The sequence below is a fragment of the Panicum virgatum genome, chromosome 8N, assembly GCF_016808335.1.
Source record: "Panicum virgatum strain AP13 chromosome 8N, P.virgatum_v5, whole genome shotgun sequence".
Classification (NCBI taxonomy): domain Eukaryota; kingdom Viridiplantae; phylum Streptophyta; class Magnoliopsida; order Poales; family Poaceae; genus Panicum; species Panicum virgatum.
In genome coordinates this window covers 34,629,641-34,654,600 of record NC_053152.1, presented here as the reverse complement: position 1 = coordinate 34,654,600, position 24,960 = coordinate 34,629,641, and the positions used below count along the sequence as shown (strand labels likewise).

Sequence of the window (24,960 nt, the reverse complement as noted above, 5' to 3'; positions counted from 1 at the left end):
TTACGATAAGTGCTTCGTTGCCACAAAACTAATTCTTTATCTTTTACAAAGTCTGCTTACTACATGTAAAAGCTAAATGTTTTGCCGTAAACCATCCACTACAGTCTCTTCTCTTTATATAGTGCTAATATAACATGAGTTACAACAGTAGTAATGATAATGGTGGTGGTTCACCTTCCGTCTTCTAGCACTAGGATATGAATTCCCTGTTAATGCAGCCTACTATAATCTGTCATTAACCTGCACGTTATCATTCCCCCTCAATCTTGCCTCACAGAGATCAAGTTGAGATTGGTCTTGAGTTGTTCTACATTAATTTTGTCGATGTCTTGGTGAAAGCATCTGCTATCTGATCTGCAGATGAAACAAAACAGACAGGAGCGCACCTTGTGCTATCTTCTCTCTGACAAAATGAAAATCAACCTCAATATGCTTTGTTCGTGCATGAAACACTGGATCAGCAGTGAGATATGTGGCACCAAAGTTATCACACCATAATACTGGTGGTCTTGGTTGAGGAATATCAAGCTGACGAAGAAAAGACTGTATCCAAATTGCCTCGGCTGTACCATTAGCCAATGCTTTATATTCAGCTTCAGTCGATGACCGTGATATCCTGGCTTGCTTCCTAGAACTCCATGAAATTAAATTTGGACCAAAGAAAAGAGCATAGCCGACCATCTGCACTGCCAGCCCAATCAGCGTCAGTAAAGACATTGAGCAATGTAGAGGGAGACTTTCTGATATGCACCCAATATTGACCGTGCCCTTAATATATTGCAAAATTCTCTTCCCAGCTTCCCAGTGCACTGTGGTTGGCTTCAAGAGGTACTGACAGACCTTGTTGATGGCGAACAGAGATGTCTGGTCTAGTAAGCCTCAAATATTGGAGACCCCCAACAGCACTCCAATAAAGAAAAGCATATAGCATCACCTAGTACATTGAGGACAAAATAGTGGATTCAGAACTTATCCCTCCAGTTTTACATGATGTTTCTTACAATGATCCATTCTTCATAAATAACATGATAAGTTACAGAGTCGGGAAAACAAATTCCACCCCAGACAAAATATAGTGTACTCAACACTCCCTGGACATCTATTTCTTAAAAATGAAGGCGCATAACATACGAAAAAATTCAAAGTAGATGCTTCAGTATTCACTTAATCAACCTTTAGAAAGGAAGGGAAATGAACAACCCTGGTCATTTCGTTCAGCCGATGCACAGGGGGATAGATTGACTTCCTCCAGCTTCAAAGCAGGTTTGCTTGTACTCTCAGCAAATTGGTCCTCAATGTGATTCTTGAGTGTGTCAACATGTGAACCAATAATCCAGACTTCCTTGAGTTTGGCGAGATGATTTAACCCAGTAAACTGCAGCCCACATCCAGTATTACAGCAGCCAACCTTGAGCAGTTCAAGATTTCGCATTGCTACTGATCCAAAATTCACATTAAGTAACCTGGAGCAGGAAGCAATCTCGAGGATCTTAACGTTTTCGTAAGATCGCTCCTCTGTTGCATCTTTCATGACACAAAAATTGAGCATACTGTCTTGAAGTAGCTTGACACGAAGACGTAGAATACATAGTTCTTTTAGATCCCCAAGGATACTAGATATGCCAACTTCCTCTGATATAGTTATTTCTAAATTCAGTTTTCTGAGCTTGGGAAGCTGTTTGATCCAATTTGGTAGCTTCTTTTCGAGCCCATACAGCTTAAGACTCTGAAGGTTCTCTGGAGGCGTAGAGATGTCATCCAAATATTCCTGATTGACCCTGCTGAGCCACACTGACAAGGATTCCAAACGGGGTTTACCTGAGATGGCAGAACAGAACACATTGTAGTTTTTCTTACTGACACCAGACACTCCGAGCTTGCGTAAATGGGTGAGCTTCCTGATATCTTTCAGGATGGCTTTTCCCCTTACAATACCAACGTTAACAACACCGAATGTGTGCAGCAACATCAATTTCTGAGTCCCTCTGGTCACCTCAACACCTACAAATCGACAAGCCTTGCAGCAGTCAGGCAACCAAGATACCAATGAACATGGTGCTGGTGTGGTGGAGCCGGCACGGATGTACTGCAGTTTCATCAGCTTGGTGATAGAAGACGGCAACGTAACTATGGAGGTGTTCCTTACATCTAGAGTCTCAAGCTGCTTTAGATCACCCAAAGAACATGGAAGACGGAAGATCTGACTGCTTCCTCTCAGGGATAGGAACTTGAGACGGGGCAGCAGCTTCAACATTTGCTCGAGATCTTTATCAGTCACTCCTGACGCATTCTCTAGATCTAGCACCCGAAGCACCTTCATACCTTTAGAGATCATGTATGACTCCCACTCTCCAAACACCGTGAGGGAGCGTAACCGTGAGAAATCAATTCTCTCGAATACGATGTTGTCTCTCTGCCAGCTTTCTTCTATGACCAGGTGACGCCCTGTGCGTTGGGTGGTTGGGTGGCAAAGCTTCTTCAGCGCAAAGACCTCCAGCGCAAAGACAATATTTTCATCTTTCGGTCTTGAGATGATGTATTCATGGAAGAAACCACTTACATGACATAAAACCATTCTCATGTGTGTGATTATTTCCTGTGGAGGTGGCTGGACCATGCTCATCTCGACGAGCTTGGAGAAGAGCTTCTCACCATTCTCCTCCGCGGTACAACTGTCACTGTCCTTGGAGTAACCCTCTGCAACCCACCGCATCACCAAACGCCGCCGTCGAATGCTGTGGTATCCAGGGAAGATTGATAGATAGAATATACATGGCCTGAGAAGATCTGGGCATGCGCGAAAGTAGGATCGCATCCAGCTAAACAAACCCCGTAGGCAAGCGAATTCTGGATTGGCCTCCAGGTTTTGCATAAATCCAGCATTCATAGAGCTGGTACTGCGTGCCCATCCATGTGTCTGTGGGGCCAGCAAGTCAGCTATAGCAACTATTACTTTGGGAAGACCACCACATTTCAAAATAAGCTGTTGTAGCTCCACGTCATTATCAAAAACATATGTATGGAACATTGAATTCTTCCTGTGTACCTGCAGTTCAAAAGCACCAATTACATTGGATTTTGATGTTCAGTTACAAAATATAAGGCAAGACCAACAGAAAACTAAGAGGCTTTGCATCAACAGAGTTCCCAATAGTAGTTTTCAATGTTCTTTGCAATAGGAGTGTAGCTTTGTATAGTTCTTCAATTTTTGCTTTGCTCTTGGTAGTTTTTAAACAAGTTACGAGTAATTTTACTTGTGCACCAAAGTTTGCATGGCACTGGCACAATTCATCTCTTTTGTGGATAATTTTAATTCATAAAATTATTACCATGACATCAATGGAACAGCCTTTTAGGCTCTGCATAAGTAGGCACTTCTCAGTTCGGTGGCCCTTCCCCTAGTCAAATATTGATAGATGAGCCTGATTCAGCTGCCACCATTCTTTCTGGGACTTACCAAATTTTTTATTGATATAATTAATCGAGCCCGTTGCGAATAAATTTTTTTTTCTTACAGGCGGGAAGGATAGGTGATCTCATTTTATCACATAATAGGTTTGATAAGAATGCTCTTATGCTGTTTCTTATTATCAGTGATTAAAGGAAAATGCATGAGGTCTGTTCCAAAAATTATGATAGAAATTAGATTAAATCATCTGTAGTAGTGAAAAGTCTCTCTTTGTACGCATACCTCCTTTTTGAAGAGATCAAATGCTGCATCAATATGTAGAGCTTTGACGTTAAAAACAAGATCCTTTCTGTCTGCACAGTGTAAGGCAATCCTTTCTTCATTTGAAATGACAACAATGATGCTTTTTGAAGGTCTAGATACCAAGGCAGCTTGGAGCGAGTCCCATTCTTCTGTGGACTGAAGATCATCGATGATGACAAGGCACGGATGATCTTTTAGAAGCTTACAGCACTCTTTTATCGGATCTCTAATACTCATCATACAGTATGTAGCTTCATTTTCATCAAGAGAATGTGAATAAAATTCTAAAAGTAAGTTCCTGCAGAGGTCTTCCAAATTTAATGGATGGGATACATCCACCCATCCATATTTATCAAACAATTGGTGATTGTAAAGCATTCTGTGGTAGTAAAAACTTCTAACAAGAGCAGATTTGCCAACACCAGCTACTCCCCAGACTGACATCACTTGCAAAGCGTCGAACCGTGCTTTGGATGGATAATTAGTAAGTTCATGCATTTCCAATTTGCGTGCAACAAGGGGAAAGTGGTCCATCCTGGCACGGACCACTTTCCTTTTCAAGGTGAGAATCTCATTTTTGCTAATTATTGCCCTATTGGTAGCGTCAGTCATAGCTCCATCTGTTTGAGGACCCTGCAAGTTCAAGGCAGATAAGAGGTGTTTGGATGAGGATGCTTAAAACTTTAGAATTTCACAAAACTTTAAATCAAGCTCAAATGTCAACAAGATTCTTAAAGTCATGGTCTAAATCCTATTTATCAAACCACAGCATCAGTTAGGGAACAAGAGTGCAACAAAGATGCATCATGCAAGGAATAAAGGAAAAGGAAGGTACATGAGCTCCTTGAATAACTTCTGTACACCCCTACTTAGCTACTCTTAAGGCCATTTCCAATGCATAGTTATATAAATATTTCCAATAGGTGAGAATGTGACAACACCTGCTAAGAAATAACCCTTCCAATGACACCTGCTAAGAAATAACCCTTCCAATGCCGATGTAGAGTTTTCTGCTAGCAATTGATAATGCGAGAACATACACTGAGGGCACTACCTAGACTCCAATGGATTAATGATTGTTTCTAGTCTTTTTAATTTTGAGTCTAGTTTGCTTATTTTGACGACTCTAGTTCTCTCTTCACTGTCAATTTGTAATAGCCCAACCCAATATCTCACATAGTAGTAGTAGTTGGCCCATGTGGACCAGTTATGGTTCTGGTTGTCGTGGCTTGGTACCACCTTGGAAGTTTAGGGGGATAAGGGCCAGATTATAATCCTTATCGCTCCAAACATAGCACTCCCAGGCTAACCCTTTTACACGAAGTGAGGACTAAAGTGTAAGAGCAGTGCTATGCATATGCGGGTCCGTTCCACGTGAGGACCTAGGCCATTAGCAGATTTTAGAATGGGGTGTTACACAATTACTTGCTGTGGCAGATTATATCCTACGTGGACATCTAATTAATGCCATGGACATTAGCCAAGGGGGATCATTGGGAGATGCCAAACACCATTCCTAGGTTAACCAAAACCTTCTTTGCATCCCAATTAAATCCAACGCAGCCACTCGATCCAGATGACCACATTGTATGCTGTGATGCTCAAGAAGAATACCTTCTTTTCCTTCATCTGTTCTCACTAGGGTAAGCTTGCATGAAACATGTAGTTAAATTCAATAAACGGGCATCAATGTCAGTCATAGAAACTGTCCACACTACCACATGAGTACATGACAATTAATTTGTATGACTTTTACAACTTCACTGTGTTCTCCTTGTGGGTTCCCTGCGCTACTATTGGGCACGGCTAATAATTATGTGTAGATAACCTATTTGAGTTTGCAGATCAAATCCCCAGAACCTACATTGGTGAATTAATGAATATCCACAACCTTGGACCTCAGACATCAGTTTACATGTTCACATCTCTCCCCCAAAACACCTCTAGTACTCTTTATCGCAGTACATTGTACTAAAAAAGTCTCCGTTTTGTAGTAGTTCAACACATATATTCTTGCAAAACATTGAACAAAGACTCATTTCTATCTAATTTTGTTCCAAACATAAGTTTTTAAGCGAAACAGGAATCACATATTCACTGTCAGAAAACCTCGATTGCTAACTAGATGATGTAATAAACCCAAGATCACTAACTTGTTTCTTATTTCTTTGATTCTAAATTACAAGACACCTTCAAAATGCACATAAATTTTTAGTGTTTTAGTGGACGTATATAACAAGATTTTTCATTTATTAATTGTAGTAGTAGACTTTTCAGTGAAATCACCATATCATAATTTTCGCATGATCAAGCAGTGTATTTAAAAGTGCATTAAACATCTTAATGGACTACTAAACAGAAATGAGGAATTAAATTCATATGCAAAAATAGCTAACCATGATAAAGACATACCTCCTTCAAAAAGACACAAAGTGACCGATCAGCTGAGAGTCTCTGGAAGTATGGAACTCCTGTGCAGAAGCTTGCAACCTCAAACTGCTGTGTGGACACAATAATACAACTCCCGTTCCTCTGTTGTGCAAGATGCCCTCGAATGGCATTCCACTCTGAAATGAACACATCTTCGAGAACTATGAGGTATCTATGGTTGTTCACTTGATGCATGAACTCCTGGATGAGATAGTCTTCCGCAGGCAACTCCTGCTCTCTGTTTAGGACATCTCTACCAACAACTGCACCATGCTGCTCTTGGCGGGAGTTTGCATAGAACTGATTCAGCAAGCTCCTGATGAACTCATTGTGATCGAATGGACGCACCAGCTTTACCCAAGCACGGCACGTGAAGTTTGCCCAGACTTTTGGGTGCTCAAAGGCATTCCTGATAATGGATGCTGCCTCAAGATTACCCCCTGTCCCCCACAGTGAGATCACCTGAAGGTCACGGCCCTTCTTGGTAATCAGCTTTGTGAGGGCTTCCAAGTCTTGTTGCTTTAAAGTGGAGTACCTTGCTTGAGCGAGCATGTCAGGCGATGCAACAGCGGCAGCCGGTTGGTTCAGCTCTGTGCAGTACTTGGGGCCAGGGTTGGCAATGAGGTTATATCGCGCATTCCTCTGGCTTACATCCTGGACTCTTGCCTTCAGTTGCTCTATGATGTCAACTGCCTCATCCAGGGGAAGCATTTGTGCCTTGAAATTGCAACACCGGATTAAGCGGTGCCACCAGTCAGACTTTGTGTCCAGGTGGATAATGAATTCAATGCAGTCTTCCACGTCATAGGCAAGGTCACGAACCTGAGTCACCCATGTGCTCACAACATTGTTCCTGACATGCTCCTCAGTGGTGATGCTGAGGAAGGACTGCATCATATGAAACTCTCCAGCAATAAACACCAGGTCACGCTGCGTGCTCTGCCGCAGCTTTGACTCCTCCTCGATCGCTGACTGGGCCTTGCTCAGAGTTCCCTCCACCAGCGACTTGGCTACCCCAAGAACCAGGTCTGCCATTGTTCTCTGTCTTTCCTTGTGTGTTTGTTTTGTGGAGCAGCTACCACCTGACGCTGTTATTGCTCAGAACTGAACATGGTCTGAGTACCTAGAGGTGGGAATATAAAAGGTGAGTCCAACATCTCATTTGGACATTGGTAAATGTTGGTGTATATGTGAGCCCATGTATAGAGGCCCATGTATAGGATCTATATATCCCACCCTTCTAGGGTTTGGAGGAATACAAGCCATTATTATCTCCATCATGGTATCATTAGCCTAGGGTTAGGGTTCCTTTCTCCCCTCCCACCTCTAGCAGCCAGCACCACCAGCCGCCGCCGGCGCCATGGCCGGCCGGCCGCCGGTGCCGCCGCTGCCCCTCTCCTCCTTCCCTCCCCTCTCCTCTTCCTCTCCCTCCTCTGCTCCCGCTCGCGCAAATCTGGGCGGCTGGGCCGCCGGCGCCCGGCCGCCACCTCCTCCTCAAGGGCGTGCCGGTCGCGGACGCCGCCGCGGGTGCCGCGGCCTCCTCTGCTCCGGGCGCCGCGGGGGGGGGGGGGGGGGGGGGGGGGCTCCTCTGCTCCGGGCGCCGCAGGGGCCGCCGCTGCCGCCGGCGCAGGGGCCGCAGCAGCAGCCACCTGACGCCGCTGCCGCCCGGGTCCCCTGCAGCTCGCCGCCGCCGCCGCAGCTGCTGGCGCGGGCACCGGGGCTGCGGGGCCCAGCAGCGCGCCGCCGTCGATCCGGCCGCCCTGCGAGCCGCAGCACAGCTGCTGCAGGCCGCGGGCGCCGATCCGGCCGCCCTGCAGGCCGCGGGCGCCAATCCAACTGCCGCCGCTGCGGCCCACCGCGCCGCTATCGCTGCGGGCAAGCAACCCGTCGTCGATGCCGCACCCTGTCCCGCACGGTCTGGCCTCGAGATGGCGCCCGAGGATCCGCCACTCGCCGCCGCCACCCTCCGTGGGCAGCAGGCCGACGTCGCTCTCGCCGCGGCCCTCCTCGCCGCCAAGTCGGAGGCTTCGGCGGCCCAGGAGCGGGTCCGCGCGGCTGCCCTCGCCTGGGAGCGCGAGCGAGCCGCGGCCGACGCCTCCGCTCTCCGGGTCGCCGAGGCGGAGCACTTCCTCCACGTCTCCTCCGGCCGGCCCGTCGACCCCGAGCCCGGCGCCTCTTCCTCCCGCCAGGCCCCGCCCGCTGGATCTGGAGCCCGGTACGACCCGACCGACCTCATGGTCGCCCAGCTCCACCTCCAGGCCGCCGGCGTCCAGAACATCAGAGCCTTGGTCACCGTCCTCCTCGACCCGACGTCCTCCTCCTACGGACGCTGGCGGGACCAGGTCCTGCTCACCCTCCGCCGCTACGCCCTCGACGACCACGTCCTCCTCGACACGCCGATCGAGGGGCAGGACGTGGCGTGGCTGCGCCTCGACAGCGTCGCCATGTCCTGGATCTTCAGGACCATCTCCCTAGATTTTCAGGACCTCGTCAGGACCCACGGCGGCACCGCGCGGCAGGCCTGAGTGGCACTCGAGGGGCAGTTCCTCGGCAACGCCGAGTACCGCGCCCTCCAGCTCGACGCCACCTTCCGCACCTTCGTGCAGGGGGACGTCTCCGTTGGTGAGTACTGCCAGCGAATGAAGGGCATGGCCGATGCTCTTCACGACCTCAGGGATCCGGTGTCCGATCGGGTCTTAGTTCTCAATGTCCTGCGGGGCCTGAGCAGCACTTATGACCACCTGAAGAGCTGGATCGCCCGCCAGAGGCCCTTCCCCTTCTTCCTGCAGGTCCGGGACAACCTCGCCCTCGAGGAGATCACCAGGGGTCTCGTGCCCGGATCGCCCTCATCCCCTCCACCGCGCTCGTCGCTGCTCCACCGGCTTCCTCCGCCGCCCCTGCCACCTCTCTCCTTGGTGCTGCTCCCGCCGGGCAGACCGGAGGTGGGGGGGCCGTGGACGTCGTCGTCGGGGGGGACGTGGTGGTGGTAGCACTGGTGGCCCTGCTTCTGGGGGTACCGGTACCGGTGGGGGCCGTCGGAGCGCGCCGACTCCTCCGGCTCCGGCTCCGACTCCCGCTCCTGCCCCTGCCCCTGGAGGTACGCCCTGGCCATCTTTCGGCAACCCATGGTCAGGGCGCATCTCGATGTGGCCGTTCCAGGGTCCGGTAGGGAGGCCTCGTCCTCAGCTCCAGTCGGCGGCCATGTTCACCGGTGCTGCTCCCCTCTCCGCGCCGTACTGGACCCCGCCCGCTCAGCCCAACCAGCAGCCGACCTGGTCTGGGGGTGGGACCAGGCCGCTCTAGCGTAGTCCTTCAGCACCATGGGACTGACGCCGCCGGTCAGCACCGAGTGGATCGCCGACTCGGGTGCCTCGTTCAACACCACTCCTGATGCTGGTATCCTCTCTTCCGTCCGACCCCCACACCCCTTTTGTCCTTCTTCTATCATGGTTGGTGATGGGTCTTGCCTTTCTGTCACCGCCGTGGGTTCCGTTCCTCGTCTTCCTAATGTTCTTGTTGCTCCTCAAATGGTTCACAACCTTCTTTCCATTCGACAGTTTACTGCTGACAACTCCTGTTCTATCGAATTTCACTCTTTTGGTCTTACTGTGAAGGATTTGGCTTCCCGGCGTCCGCTCCTCAGATGTGATAGCCCGGGGCCCCTTTACACTCTTCGGCTTCCTGCTTCCGCTGCTCCGTCTTCGACTTCTTCTTCGTCTACTGATTTTGCCGTGACGCCTTCTTCCCCCACCTGGCACCGCCGGCTTGGACACCCCGGCCGCGAAGTTTTGGCTCAGCTTAGTCGTAGTACCGATGTTCCTTGTACTAGGGCTCCTGCTGAGCACCTCTGTCATGCGTGCCAGTTAGGTCGTCATGTTAGACTTCTGTTTTCTTCTTCTTCGCATGTTGCGCATGTTTTGATCTTATTCACTGTGACCTGTGGACATCTCATGTACTCAGCATGTCTGACTACAAATATTACCTGGTCATTGTTGATGATTTTCCTCATTACTCTTGGACTTTCCCTTTGCGCGCCAAGTCTGAGACCTTCCCCACCCTTCACTTCTTTGCCTGGGTGTCCACTCAGTTCGGCCTCACTGTTAAGGCCATCCAGTGTGACAACGGGCGGGAGTTCGATAACTCCACCTCCCGTTCCTTCTTCCTCTCTCGGGATGTTCAGCTGCGTATGTCTTGTCCGTATACCTCTCCTCAGAACGGCAAGGCTGAGCGAATGATTCGCACGACGAACGACGCCGTGCGCACCCTTCTGATCCAGGCCTCTCTGCCCCCGCGCTTCTGGGCGGAGAGCCTCCACACCGCCACCTACCTGCTCAACCGCCTTCCGTCCACTGCTTCTCCTGCTCCCACTCCACACCACGCTATCTTCGGTACCCCTCCTCGCTACGACCACCTTCGGGTCTTCGGGTGTGCGTGTTACCCTAACACCTCCACCACCGCTTCTCACAAGTTGGCGCCCCGCTCGACTCGTTGTGCGTTCCTCGGGTACTCCACTGACCACAAGGGCTACCGATGCTTTGACCTCACCTCTCGCCGCGTTCTGATCTCCCGACACGTCGTCTTTGACGAGTCGGATTTCCCCTAATCCACCTCCTCCACACCTTCTCCTGACCCCGAGCTGGAGTCTTTGTTTCCGACTGACCCGGTGGTTCAGCCACCGTTACCTGTCTGTCCTTTTCCTGTAGGTTTTCCCGGCGCACCGGCACCGCTTCCGGTGATCCCTGCGCGGACCCAGTGTCTCCCGCTGCACCACGCGCGGCCCCGGTGCCTTCCCCTGCCCCTGCGCGGTACGCTCAGTCGGTGCAGTTGTACCGGCGTCGTTCGGCGTCGACACCGGCGCCGCCTCCTGCTCCGGAGGCTCCTGCGACGCCTACACCGAAGCTGTCGCCGCCGCCGACTCCTCCGGCTCCCTCTCGAGCCGAGCCGGAGGTGTACCACCCGCTAGTCATCCATCGGGGTCCTCGGCATATTCATCCCATGGTGACTCGGCGGATGGCGTCTCAAGCCGCGACTCTCTCCGCCACTGAGGGAGAGCCGCGGGTCTCTCCGGTACCCTCCTCTGTCCGCGACGCCTTGGCGGATCCTCACTGTCGTCGTGCGATGGAAGAGGAGTACGCGGCTCTTCTTGCCAACCAGACGTGGGACCTCGTGCCGCATCCGTCTGGTTGCAATGTGGTGACTGGCAAGTGGATCTGGACGCATAAGCGTCGGGCTGATGGCACACTGGAGCGCTACAAGGCTCGCTAGGTTCTCCGGGGGTTCACTCAGCGACCTGGTATGGACTATGATGAGACCTTCAGCCCAGTGGTGAAGCCCGCTATGGTATGTACGGTCCTCTCGCTTGCGCTCTCGTGCTCCTGGCCTGTGCACCAGCTGGACGTGAAGAATGCGTTTCTTCATGGCACTCTCTCAGAGACTGTCTACTGCTCTCAGCCAGCGGGATTTGTGGACTCGAGTCGTCCGGATATGGTCTGCCGGCTCAACAAGTCTCTCTATGGTCTGAAGCAGGCTCCTCGGGCTTGGTACTCTCGGTTCGCCACGTTCTTGCTGACATTGGGGTTCACTGAGTCCAAGTCCGACACGTCTCTCTTCATCTACCGCCGTGGGGATGAGACTGCATATCTGCTGCTCTATGTCGATGACATTGTGCTCACAGCCTCCAGTCAGCAGCTACTTCAGAGTGTCATCTCCACTCTGCAGCAGGAGTTTGCTATGAAGGATCTGGGTCAGCTCCACCACTTCTTGGGCGTCACTGTTGAGCCTCGCTCGTCTGGTCTTCTCCTTCACCAGCGGCAGTACGCACTCGATATTCTGAAGCGGGCTGGGATGACTGATTGCAAGCCCTGCTCCACTCCTGTCGACACTCAGGCGAAGCTGTCTGCTGATCTGGGTGATCCGGTGGCTGATCCTACTGCCTACCGGAGTCTGCCTGGCGCTTTGCAGTACCTCACCTTCACCAGGCCAGACCTCACCTACGCTGTTTAGCAGGTCTGTCTCCATATGCATGATCCCCGGGAGTCACACCTTGCTGCGCTAAAGCGTCTCCTCCGCTACGTCCGTGGCACTGTGGACCTCGGCCTGGTGCTTCACCGCTCGTCCTCTATTGAGATGGTGGTCTACACCGACGCTGACTGGGCTGGCTGCCCGGACACTCGTCGCTCTACTTCCGGCTACGCCGTCTTCCTGGGCAGCAACCTGGTCTCCTGGTCGTCCAAGCGGCAGCCGGTTGTCTCCCGCTCCAGTGCTAAGGCGGAGTATCGGGCTATCGCTAACGGCGTGGCGGAGGCGTCCTGGCTACGACAGCTCTTGGCGGAGCTCCACAGCCCGCTTGCCAAAAGCACGCTCGTCTACTGCGACAACGTCAACGCCGTGTATCTCTCCACCAACCCCGTCCAGCATCAGCGGACGAAGCATGTGGAGATCGACCTATACTTCGTGCGCGACAGAGTCACCATCGGCGATGTTCGGGTACTCCATGTCCCGACTACCTCCCAGTTTGCTGACATCTTCACCAAGGGACTACCCCCTCCTCGACCTTCTCGGAGTTTCGCTCCAGCCTCAACATAGCCGGTGGCTAGTTGTGGCTGCGGGGGGAGTATTTGCCCTTTTGTACTCTATTTGTACTCTCTTCTTGTCCAGTCTTGAACACCGCTGCGCCGGTAGTTCAGACTGCGGGGGGTGTTAGCTTTCTCGTTGTCCAGTCTTGAACACCGCTGCGCCGGTAGTTCAGACTGCGGGGGGTGTTAGTGTATATGTGAGCCCATGTATAGAGGCCCATCTAGAGGCCCATGTATAAGATCTATATATCCCACCCTTCTAGGGTTTGGAGGAATACAAGCCATTATTCTCTCCATTAGTAAACAAGACTAAAAAGACCTGTAAGATGAGTTGAGATCATGAAATATCAATTTAGCTGTAGACTGAAAAGAATCTTGCCTTTGAGCCCTCTACTTAATCAATCATTAAAAGCTGGCACCTCTAGTGAAGGGATCTGCAGCTAACCCAATACTCTAATCAAGTAAGGTTTCAGAAGGAAAATTAATCAAGTGGGAATGTTGTACAGAATGATTGGACAGGTTGTCAAAAGGAACCAAAATGATTGCTTAAGAAAAACAAAATCAATTGCCTCACTACGTTCACTATGTTAGCCCAAATGAAATTTGTTTCTCAACCCCAAAAGCCCAAAGGGCAGTCTTACATATACTCCAGCTGCATATTCTAGGGAATATGCTACTAGGCGGCCACTGGAGGCCAGTAAAACCACCGTGTGATCCCATCGACGGTCGAGATCACCCCAAGGAGGCTATACCTAACCCTATCTAGTAATATAGATAGATACATAGACACACATATGTGAGACTTATCTAACACATTAATATATTATAAAAGAAGCACAACTCGGAGCACTTGATTGCACACCATGGTTACTAAACAAAATGAAAGAATATCATACTAATTAAGAAGTCCTTAATATGAATTAGTTTGCTATCAAACAGCTATGACTGAGATGGGAAACACCAAGCATAGGCAGGACGGAGCATTGAAGTTGACTCTTTCTGCAAAATCTTATACTCAACTAAATAATATAGAAGTATGTCAGAGGTACCATGTTTTCAAATCGTCTAGTCGGACCTAGTCGCCATGGGACCGATCAGACGACTAGTCGCGATTAGTCGTCGATCAGGCCGATTAGTTGAGCCTAGTCGGTCCTAGTCGTCTGTATAGTCGTCCTATGTATACCAGGACCAATATGATATATATGCTATATAGTACTTAATATAAAGCAAGCATGGAGACAACAATGATGGTCAATTTTTCACTTGTGAGATATGATTTGTGAACTGTCCAAAACTATGTATCCCTGTCCCATAACACTTAGCAGAGGAGAGAAAGAAGCTAAAGCAAGAGGGGAAGTAGAGCTTGAGCATGAGTAGACAGCAGAGCAGGGGAGGGGAGACCACAGAGCAGAAGCACAGAGCAGAGCAGTGGCGAATCCAGGGGGCATGGGCAGGGGCGGATGCACACCCCGGGCCACCCGGGCCATGGCCCGGGGTTCGGCCCAATTTTTTTTCATTTTGCAGTAGTTTCTACTTCTGGACTTGGATCAATTGCTGAAGAAGGACTTGGATCAATTGTTGAAGAAGAATAAATATATTATTTTGCGATGATATTTTTTGTATGTTATCTATCTTTCCGTTTATATTTTCATGTATCTTTTGAACTGTGAGTTTATGGACGACTATACTTAAAACTCGGCCCGGGGTTCGACTCAATCCTGGTTCCGCCACTGGGCATGGGGCTTGGCTGGGTCTGCCCCTGGAGCAGAAGCATGAGTAGACAATAGAGCACAGATCAGAGCAGGGGAGGGGAGAACACTTGCCGTCGGAGGAAGAGGAGCTCATCTTCAGGTGCTGCTGGTGGTGGCAGCCTTGGGGGAGCCGGAGCCGGAGGCGGAGCAGAGGAACGCCGGCGCCCAAGGCCTGGCGGAGCCAGAGGTGGAGGCGGAGCAGAGGCGGGGCGGAGGCAGAGCAGAGCCAGAGCCACAGGCAGCAGCGCGATTTGGGCGGGTCGGGAGGCGGAGCAAAGCCGGAGCCGCCGGCAGCAGCACGATTTGGGCGGGGCGGCGGGCGTCGGGCGGCTGGACTGGTGGAGGACGGTGGACCGCTGGGCAGCTGATATACCTCTATATACCTAAAACCTAATGGGCCACCTCTCCAGCCCACCACCGGCCCAAGCCCACAACGCAAAATAGCCTAGGAAAATTCCATGTCTGATCGTTTTTCTAGCTGATCGGCGCGACTAATCGCGATTAGGCGACGACTAGTCGGACGACTAGAAAACTAGTCGCTCCAACCTAATCGGTGCCCATTATCGAGGTCCATGGACCGATAAGCCCGACTAATCGCGACTAATCGCGATTACTCGGACGACTAGATAACATGGCATAGGTATACAGACAGGTCTGTGCATTGTTTCGAACCAGTAAAATTTCTATACAGAATGGCTGATGGAATAATTGCAACAGGTGAATAATCTGCAACGACATGCTCAGCTATACCACTATTTAGTGTGGATATGCTGACATAAAGAAAATATCCTAATGTAAAATACATTGTTAATCTAACAAACAGGGCCGCCTCTAGAAATTTGGGGGCCCGGTGCGAAATCCAAAATGGGGCCCTAAAATATTAAAAGGAATAGTATATTTAATATAATTAAGATACAGTTTCGCACACCCCTTGAAAAAAAGATACATATTCAGACAGTGTATCTTATTTCATACAATATTTTGAAATATATCAAATATCAATGCTGAAAAAAGTAAAGATAGTTCTAACCTCATGTTCTACTAAAAAGCAGTATCCATCTAGTATTTTTTTCAAATGAATTTTTCAATTATGTCTTCATAATAAATCTTCTCCAAGACAACATTTTTAAGAGTTATTGTCACCAACTTAATCCAACCCATTTGCAAAATACATTTTTTTTTTTGAAACGGAACCGGCAGGAGAGCTGCCCGTTGTATTAATAAGGAGAGAGTAAAGCCTAGAGGCTACAAAACTGGAAAAACTGGAAGAAAAACTTTACAAAGGGAGCCCGCATTCGAACTCTCTAGAAGAAACACAAGCTCTACCAATTAGGCGCGCCAGGTGCTTCGCCCCGGTCAATATCCAAGCCGAAGCCTCTCCCTTCTTCTCTGTCACGGCAAACGAAGGCGCTTCTGTACTATTGAAGATACGTGCATTACACTCATTCCAAATCTCCCAGCATACGAGGATGACAAGAGATTTTAAACCCTTGCGCGAAACTCCTTGTCGCAGCCATCTCCGATTTGCAAAATACATGTCCATATACAAGAATTAGTAGTGTTGTTTAGGACTAGCCGGTTAGGGATGGTCAAAATAACAATATTCAATTCAGGAAAAAGGCTCATCTCACGTTGGCAGTTGGGTCTTGGCGGCTTACCGGCTTGGCCGAGATGGCGATTCCACGATTGGCGAGATGACATCGCACTCCTGTAGTCCTGCTGGAGTGCTGCGTCGAGACATAGGCCATTGCGAGTGCTACTGGTGTGCTAGAGTTCTTCGATTGTGAGACGCCAAGGCCATTGCTGCCTCAGGACATGGACAGGGACCAGGCTGAGGCAGCTCAGCGGTGGCAGCTGTGACAGTTGATGGGATCGCCGACGCAGCCAGTTCACGGACGACCGTCTGGGCAACGAGAGTGGAAGGGACGTGACACACGATGCAGGTACGGGAAAAAGGCTCGCTGCAAGATTTAACAGACGAGCGATGATAGATGGAGATTGGACTTTGGGCCATTAAAATTTTGGGGCCCTTCGTTTTTGGGCCCCGGAGCGGTTGCTCACCCCGCTCCTGGCCATCGACGGGGCTGCTAACAAACTTTTTTTGTCCCAAACATCACACTAATTTTACACTTTTGAATCAAGCAGTGCATCTGTCTGACTAAACACAGCTCTTACTTTCTCTGTTGCCTGGACACCTACCCAAGTAGAAACAATGGATTTAAGTTCTTTCCACAAAAAAAAACACATTGATAGAAAATCCTACCCTGCACTCAACGTGCATACAAGGAGTCTGTGTGCATGTCAGCAAAACTATTGGGCCCACATGTCATTTAAATGTGGGAACAATATAGCTGTATGTTTTAGACCATATGTCGAAAGTAGAAAATAGTATGAAAGTCAACAAAAATTAAGAGCGGCTCCAGAGACAGGGAATACTAGGGAGATGAAATAGGAGATAACAATTTATATATTTTATTCACCACTCTATGGTCCTGTACAGTATGCATTAGCTGGCGCCCTGCATTGATTGTGTGATTTTGTTGCAGCAAGTCAAGAACTAGTTCCATTGTTCAGATGCCCCCTTTTCCCAAAGAGTTCTGTGGTAGCAAATAACTCACTAAAGATGTTAAGAGGATTAGAGCCTATCCACCAGCGATGCGAGCTGTCCTGAATGTACTATAACTCAGACCCAAAATACACGCATCAGACTGGCATAATCTAAATGCGATGACTGATGATAAAAACTAGTGAATTTGTGAAGCTACCAGAAAAACTGACAAGAATCCTATAGCATTGTGGAATGCGTGGGTGAATATATAGGAGTACATGGTTTGGAGGGCAAGTAGCCTCTCCTAGAGATAAGAAAAGTTATCTCAATCCTAGACGAACCATATCCAGAGTTGCCTAATATACTAACATCCCCCGCGCAGTCGTAGCGGTAGCAACACGAACGCACAGACTGGAGAACAATGGAGATATCCCCGCGCAGTCGGAATGCTGATGTGAATGCTTCGACTGGAGTAGCTCATGCAGATGATAGCCGTTAGTGCCGAAGTAGCCGAGGTCGAGGTGGACATGGTCAAAGCTGTGGAGGAGGGCGCGGGTCCGAAGCGTCAACGAAGGATGATGAGCCGCAGATGGCGATGGAAGATGGTGCAGCTAAAAAGCACGTCTCGTTTTCCTTCAGCAAGATCGGCGGCGGTGTTCGCAAGCTTGCAGCAATAGGCGCGGACTCAGAGTGACGAGGACCGGCAGCATGGGTGGCTCCACCTCCTGAAGAAGGCTCGACACCAACAGTGGTTGGCTTGATCACGAGCGTCGGCGCTGCAGCCTGGGAAGGCACGGCAACAACCTCATCCTCGGTAGTGTCAACGACGATGCGGCGATGAACGGCATCGCGTCGCAATCCGATCTCTGATCGGAATGAAAAAGAAAACAGCAGCAACAAGACGAACCTTCGGGTACTTCCTCCGCAGCTACTCGCGCTCAAGGCAGCAGTGCAGTGGCGCTGGTAGGAAGGGGGAGCGGGGAAGGGGCGGAGCCCCACGGCACTACGGCCTAGTTGTCAATTAGCAGTGCGGTGGCCCGACAGCCCCAACAGCGCGGTGGCCTGGCGACCCCACGATCTTCTTCCACAGCCACGCACTCGCGTTCATGGCAGCGGTGCAGCGACGCTGGTATGAGGGGGGGCGTCTGGCCTGTTGCGCAGAAGGAGCACGGATCCAGATGCGGTGCCGGAGGGAGCGACAACGCGAAGGCATGGCAGGCCCCTCGGCGGCCCCATGGCGATGTGGTGCCTGATGATGACGACGAGCGGCACTGCCATGGATTGGCCACGGGTAGAGGTATGTCCCTCTGCTGCTGCATGACCACAACGGCGCGGCGGATTAGAGGGATCCGCGCGCATCCTACGAGGGCGCTGGCCCCGGGAGAGATCGATTTCCCCAGAGGCGGCGCGAGGGCAACGGAAGCCAGATGCCTAGGGTTTGAACTAGACTCGAGATACCATGAAAGATTATGTGGAATGTGTGGAATGTATTGCATTGAGCCTCTAGGGTGAATATATAGGAGTACATGGCTTGGAGGGCAAGTAGCCTCTTCTAAAAATAAGGAAGGTTATTCTGAGATTACAATCAATCCTAAACTAACCATATCCACAGATGCCTAATATACTCTAAAAAATCCGAATTTCCAAGGCCTATACACTGCACAATGATCTACTTTTCATTGCCACAATGGATAGAGATACAACTTGGATCACGCAATACAAAGATGTATACTGAATAAGTCTAAGGTAATCCTAGAATAGATTGTTATACATATGCGCAAAAAGGCATGAGTGTAGATCTTTTGGGTCAACTGGAGGACACTCTAACCTCATGCAGAAAATCTATGATTCGGCAAGCTATTTAGCATTTTAGTTGAATGATACCCCAAGGTGTGAACAGCTAATCAGGAAATTGCAATCCATGCGATTCAGAGATGCAAAATGAAAACTTAAGCATAAACAACTAAACAACATCTCAAATCTGAAGCATAAAACAGAGGAAAAACTTTCAACCCAGAGACCCCATCTCACGTACCTTCCCATGTTTGCTTACAGAAAATCCCATGTTCCTTGCACCAGAACGACATATTGGGGCGACAGGTAGATGCAATGTACGGCCATCTAGACAAAGAACTGGAAACCCTTCCTCTTCAAGCTCAAGCTGCGCCAGAAGGACGTATTGAGGTCAATGGAGTGGGATGGAATGATTGCACAGATTGTCAAATGGAACCTAAATGATTGTTCAAAAACAACCCAATCGGTTGCCTAAATTAGTTCGGTAATATATTATAGAATACATTATAAAAGAAGCACAACTCAGAGTAGTTGATTGCACACCACAGTTCTTAAACAAAGTGAAAGTGTATCATACTAATTAAGAAGTCATTAATATGATTAGTTTGCTATCGGCCAGCTTTGATTGAGATGGCAAACACCAAGCCTAGGCAGGAGCCACCATTGCAGTTTAATCCTTTTGCAAAATCTTATGCTAACTAACATTTGTTTTGAGGTAACTATAGTCACTATATTCCACTAACTAGTAAAGAAATACATTATAGGGGTAATACAGACAGGTTTTGCACCAGTAAAGTTTCTATACAGAATGGCTGATGGAATTGTTGCAACAGGTGAATGATCTGCACCGACATGCTCAGTTATACTTATACCACTATCTACTGAGGATATGCTGATATAAATTTAATATCCGGATATAATTAATCTAACAAATGTTGTTTTTCCCAAAAGATCGCACAGATTTATACCATCGAATCAAACTGTGCATATGTCCGATTAAACATGGCTCTTACTGTCTCTGCTGCCTGGACACCTACCCAAGTTGAAATAAAAGATTTATGTTTTTTTCCAAAAAAAAACAAAACACACTGAAACAAAATTCAACCATAAAAGGAAAACAGTTGGGTCCCACATGTCACCCAAACGTGGGAACATTGCTGCTGTATGTTTTAGACCAGGCCATATGTCGAAAATGCAAAATAGAAAATAGTAGGAAAGTCGATAAAAAGGCACCTCAGAGGCTGGGAAAACTAGAGAGATGAGATGGGAGATAACAATTTATATATTTTACAAGTGTAGCACTCTATGGTCTTGTACATTATGCACTAGCTGGCGCCCTGCATTGCTTGTGTGATTTTGTTACAAGAGCTTGTTTCATTGTTCAGAACTTCAGATGCTACCTTTTCCCAAAGAGTTGCGTGATAGCAAATAAATGCTCATAGATTCACTAACTAAAGATGTTGGGACCTACCACCGACCTGCATCATCACACTGGACAAAGAATCCAAATATTACTAACTAAAAGATGTTGGAATTTGGAACTATTCACCACCGAAGGAAGTGAGCTGTGCTCAATGTACAATAAGTCAGACCAAAAATACATACAGCAAATTGGCACAATCAAAGGTGATGATACAAACTAGTGAAATTGTGAAACTACCAAAAAATAAACTGTTCATGAATCAGTATTTCTAATACGTACACACTGCACAATGATCTACCTTTTACTATCACAAACGGGCCCCCCTATCATAAGAATAAAACATGAAGCTAGGTTGATTTATGCCGATGTAGTGCATATTCTTATAGGAGATGATAGTTTCATCACCATTTTTGTCAGGAGTAGCTGCCATTTATGAGCTATTACCCTCACTCAGCACACAATCCATATCCAAGTCCCTCAGAACTCACCGTAGTGGAAATCAGTAACGCGGGTATAGAGTGGAGTTTTTCTGATATTCTCGTAGTGATAGTTACTTTAACCGAAAAGCAGGGACAGAGCTTAGAGAAAGGTAGATAGAGCCGGAACTAGCCCCTTTTTTTTCTCGAACACGCAGGAGAGCTGCGTATCTTTGTATTAAGATGAAAAAAAAAAGGGGTTGGTCCAAATTACAGGGTCCAGTTCCTCTCCTTGGACCAAAGAGAGGGCTGCAGAAACATGCTAGAGCTATTACATAAAGAGCCGGAACTAGCCCTTACTTACCCAAAATGCCACGGATAGAATGGACAGAGATACTTCTTGCATCATCCTAAATGCGAGAAGTATAATGAATAAAATCTAAGAGCCTAGATTGTTATGCATATGAACAAAGAGTCATGGATGTGGATCTGTAACTAGGTCAACTGGAGAATACTCTAACCTCATATGCTCAGCTTCTGAGATCCAGAAAATCAATGATTCAGCAAGCTATTTAGGCATTTTAGCTCAATTATTTACCAACACGCGAACAGCTAATCAGGAAATTGCAATCCATGTGATTCAGAGAAGCAAGGATGAAAGTTAAGCATCACAGCTAAACAAGATCTCAAATCAACAACACCCTCTCATCTATGAACCATGAAACAGAGAAACAACTTTCAATCAACAAATCCCATGTCTCTAAAAAGAATCTCAAGTACCTAAGGTACCTTGTGCCAGAACGACGTATTGGGGGTAATAGGCAGATCGATGCGCAGCCGTCGAGACCAAGACTTGGATGCCCTTCCCCTTCAAATTGAAGCTGCTAGTCTGCTACCGGTTTGAGGTCAACGGGGTGGATAGGGGTTGCCGTGCCATGGGTTATTGTGGGCGCGGCGACGTTGGGGGTCTCGTGGAGTTGCGGAAGGGGAAGGAATCTGCGGGTCAAGCGCTGGACATCGTGGGTGGGCGATGGAGCTGGATTGGTCCGTGGTGGATCGACGAACTCGGGTCAACGGGACTGAGGGGCCATGTTTGGTTCCCATTATAGTTTCCTAGAACAAAGTCGAGAAAAATATCTTGTATACATGAAATACTAAATAAAATTTATTTATAAAATCTTTTTAGTAATGGATGTAATTTTCGCGACGAATTTAATGACAGTAATTAATTGATGATTAGTTACAGTGATGTTACAGTAACTATCCTCTAATCGTGCGGCCAAAGACCTCATTAGATTCTTCAGAATTCTGGAGTTGATTTTGTAAACTGCTTTTGTTTGACACCTCTAATTAGCGGTCAAAGTCCATTCTAGAGACTTCTAGGAACTATCCAAACAAGGCCAGGGAACTTGAAAATAATTTCTGTTTTACATTTTCTATATCTATTTATATATATATATATATATACTAAGGCATGTTTGATTCCGCTTTTGTGAACCTTGCTTTTTTTTTGAAAAGCAAGATTCTAGTATAAACCGAATCGTCTGTTTGGATAAGTCAGATGTTTGGCAATTCTAATTATTTTGAGTTCATGAGTTGAGTGGTAAATGTAACAAAACAAACATAAGCATCTATCAAGCAACATGGCAAGCAAAAAATGGCATATCCACTTGACAGGTCCAGAGACTCAGGGTCCCCAGCGGACCCATGTGGTAGAACCATCTAAATTAATTCGGCTTAAGTGCGATAACTATTGCCATGAGGGCAATCAGGACTAACTCGCACCTCAAATGGAGTAAGCTGACAGTCTATTGGGTAATATCCCAATTTCGATCGAACCTAAAGCATACATAAAATTCGCACAAAGGCGAGTCCAAAGTTTACAATATTCTATAAATTTTACATCACAAAGTCTGATACTAAATTATTATTACAGACCGAGTACGAAACTTGACAAAGTACTTTTAAAGTTTAGACATAAAAGAATTTATTAGAATTCTTATGCAGCGGGAAAAAATCTGATAATCTAACGATAATAAGGATTCGATTGGCACTAGGAAGGGGTGGTGAATCAGAGACCGCCTCAGTATAGGAGCGCTTTTCTTTTCTAGAACGAACTTTAATTCAACGAAATTGCGTGCCAAGAGAAGCTGAAATTAAAGATTCAGCAAGTGAAAGGCCTCTTTCGTTCCGGAGGTGAAATGCCACTTTGAAAGAAGCATCAGAGATGATGCTTTAAGTTGTAGATAAGAGGTTCCACCTCACTTGAAAAGACAGAGAACTTAAAATCCAATTTTTTACTTCCACCACAGCGAAATCCGATACCACACCCCCACGAGCATATTGCAGGATGACACCAACATTTGTTTCATCCAACTTAAATTTGGAGCGAGCAAAGGAAGCAAAGAGCCAGAAACAACGCGCATCATCAAGAGTGTGGAAAATCACAGGAGAGCCGTAGAGGAATCGTACCTTGTTAGAGAATTCGACCCAAGGGGAAGGATCGAGGGGGAGTGCAGACATGGTGATGAGAAAAATCGCAGCAGCCCTTACATGATACTTCCCATCCTCTCTTTTTAATAACTCTATTATATCAGTAAAATTAATGCTCATGACATTTTATGATATTTCCATTGAGACTGGGATAATTACCACGGATCGAGTCAAGCTGCCATGCTCCACCACTAACGAAGCAATCTCGATCGTCATCGCAGGACATTAGTGGTGATGTGATTGACCTGTGCTGTGTCGCTCTGTAAAGCAGAGAAAATAGATAGAAGAAGAATTGGATTGGCTTGGTTGGTTGATTGGTTCGTGGATGATTTGTATTGATCCACGTGGCGTGGAGAGAGAGGCTGACGTACCCTGCCGAAGGGTGGTCGCCAACGGCGCCGTGAGGAGCCCACCCCGACGGTGCATTCTCAACGGCCCCAAACATGTTCTTTGTACGGATTTTTCAGGATTGGGTTAAGGCGCCACCCGTCGCGCTATATCAGATCGGCGCGATCCGTTCCGTCTCGCAATCCTACATAAGCGCAATGCATAATAAGCAAACCAATCAGTAAAACGATGCAGTCTTAAGGACGCTCACGTGATGAGAAGTGGAAAACATGTGGGTGACATCAACACTCCTTAATTATTTATACTTGCTTTTCTATTCTTTTTAAATGATGATATCTCTCGCATACGGGGTTCAAATTTTATTCTAATTGCATTGTTGTGTTTCTTAGAGCGAGGTCTACAAAACAAGATCCAATTTACATATATTTTGAGGCTATTTTATTTGTACTATCAAGTTGTGCATTATATTTGTAACAACTTATATAGATCATGTAACAATTTATGTATATGTTAGATGTCAAATTATGTGTATCAACTTGTGCAGAGACAGTGTACAAACTTATGTGTTTTTGCACCGTACAACTAGGTTAGGTGTATTACTTTTTAAAGAGTCAGCTCACAAAATAGTAGTTGTCTTAACTTATATGTAATAGTATTTGGGCAATTTATGACAAGTTGTGTGTCAACTTATGTATATGTCAAGTCAGAACTTACGTCGTCTTAACTTATATGTAATAGTATTTGGGCAATTTATGTACAAGCTACGTGTCTACTTATGTATATATCAAGTCACAATTTACGTAGATATCATGCCTTGACTTTTATAGAGACCATATATCAATTTATGCTTTATATCCTATGTACCAACATATTTAAAGACTTCCATACCAAGTTATATATTTTTTTAAAAAAAAGTAACGTTCAAACACGTGTATTTGGAGCTTATTTTATTGTATTTATCGCAAGAATATTAGTATATGAATTAGTAAAGTAGTACTCTTATATGCTAGAATATACAATATATTCCTATAATATTATTATTTTAAATAAAAAGCCTCACATGTTGTCCATATTTTTTAAGCAGACTCTCTCTCGGCCCAAATATTCAATACATGTGATCGTGTTGTACCAAAACTTGATCTGCTTAGGTTACGGCCCATGGGCCAAGGCATGCATTAGCAAAAGCAACCCATGTGGCATGGTCCAACACATGTAAAAAAACAAAACACGCTAGGCGGGCCAAACACGCTAGGCGGGCCAGGCCGCGCTTGCACGCAGGTCGCGCACTCCATCATCCGCGCGGCTAGTAGCCCGTTAGAATTTCCCGATTTTTCAGGATGTGTGACTGCGTGGGCCGGCGTGGGAGAGCTATATATCACGTCCCTCGCAGTCACCTGAAAAGTAATGTGGCCCGTTAACTTTCGGCCCAGATATTGATGCAGCTTGATTGCAGCCCATTTGTATATATTT

At 47.5% G+C, this 24,960-nt stretch overlaps 1 protein-coding gene across 4 annotated transcripts; it reads right to left on the bottom strand.

Moving 5' to 3' along the window:
• On the bottom strand, positions 1–23,215 carry LOC120686789 (disease resistance protein PIK6-NP-like). 4 transcript variants are annotated; one of them, XM_039968993.1, is made up of 6 exons: positions 23,122–23,215; positions 19,052–19,177; positions 6,125–7,265; positions 3,692–4,345; positions 1,174–3,046; positions 1–934 (listed from the first exon to the last, which is right to left on the bottom strand). In XM_039968993.1, exons 3-6 carry the CDS (start codon positions 7,175–7,177, stop codon positions 870–872), a joined length of 3,645 nt encoding a protein of 1,214 aa, XP_039824927.1. In that variant the 5' UTR covers positions 7,178–7,265; positions 19,052–19,177; positions 23,122–23,215; the 3' UTR covers positions 1–869. The 4 variants fall into 4 exon arrangements, with proteins under 4 accessions (XP_039824927.1, XP_039824925.1, XP_039824926.1 ...); XM_039968991.1 differs by lacking the exon at positions 23,122–23,215 and adding an exon at positions 21,430–21,741; XM_039968992.1 differs by lacking the exon at positions 23,122–23,215 and adding an exon at positions 21,439–21,741 and having other exon boundaries at positions 19,052–19,246.
• Between the last annotated feature and the right edge of the window lie 1,745 nt (positions 23,216–24,960).

Excerpts from the sequence above, each read along its gene's own strand:
- LOC120686789 (XM_039968993.1), bottom strand. The coding sequence starts at position 7,177 with ATGGCAGACCTGGTTCTTGGGGTAGCCAAGTCGCTGGTGGAGGGAACT. Across the intron at positions 4,346-6,124 it reads TTTGTGTCTTTTTGAAGGAG|GGTCCTCAAACAGATGGAGC; the intron begins GTATGTCTTTAT and ends TTGAACTTGCAG. Across the intron at positions 935-1,173 it reads ATTTCCCTTCCTTTCTAAAG|GTGATGCTATATGCTTTTCT; the intron begins GTTGATTAAGTG and ends TCAATGTACTAG.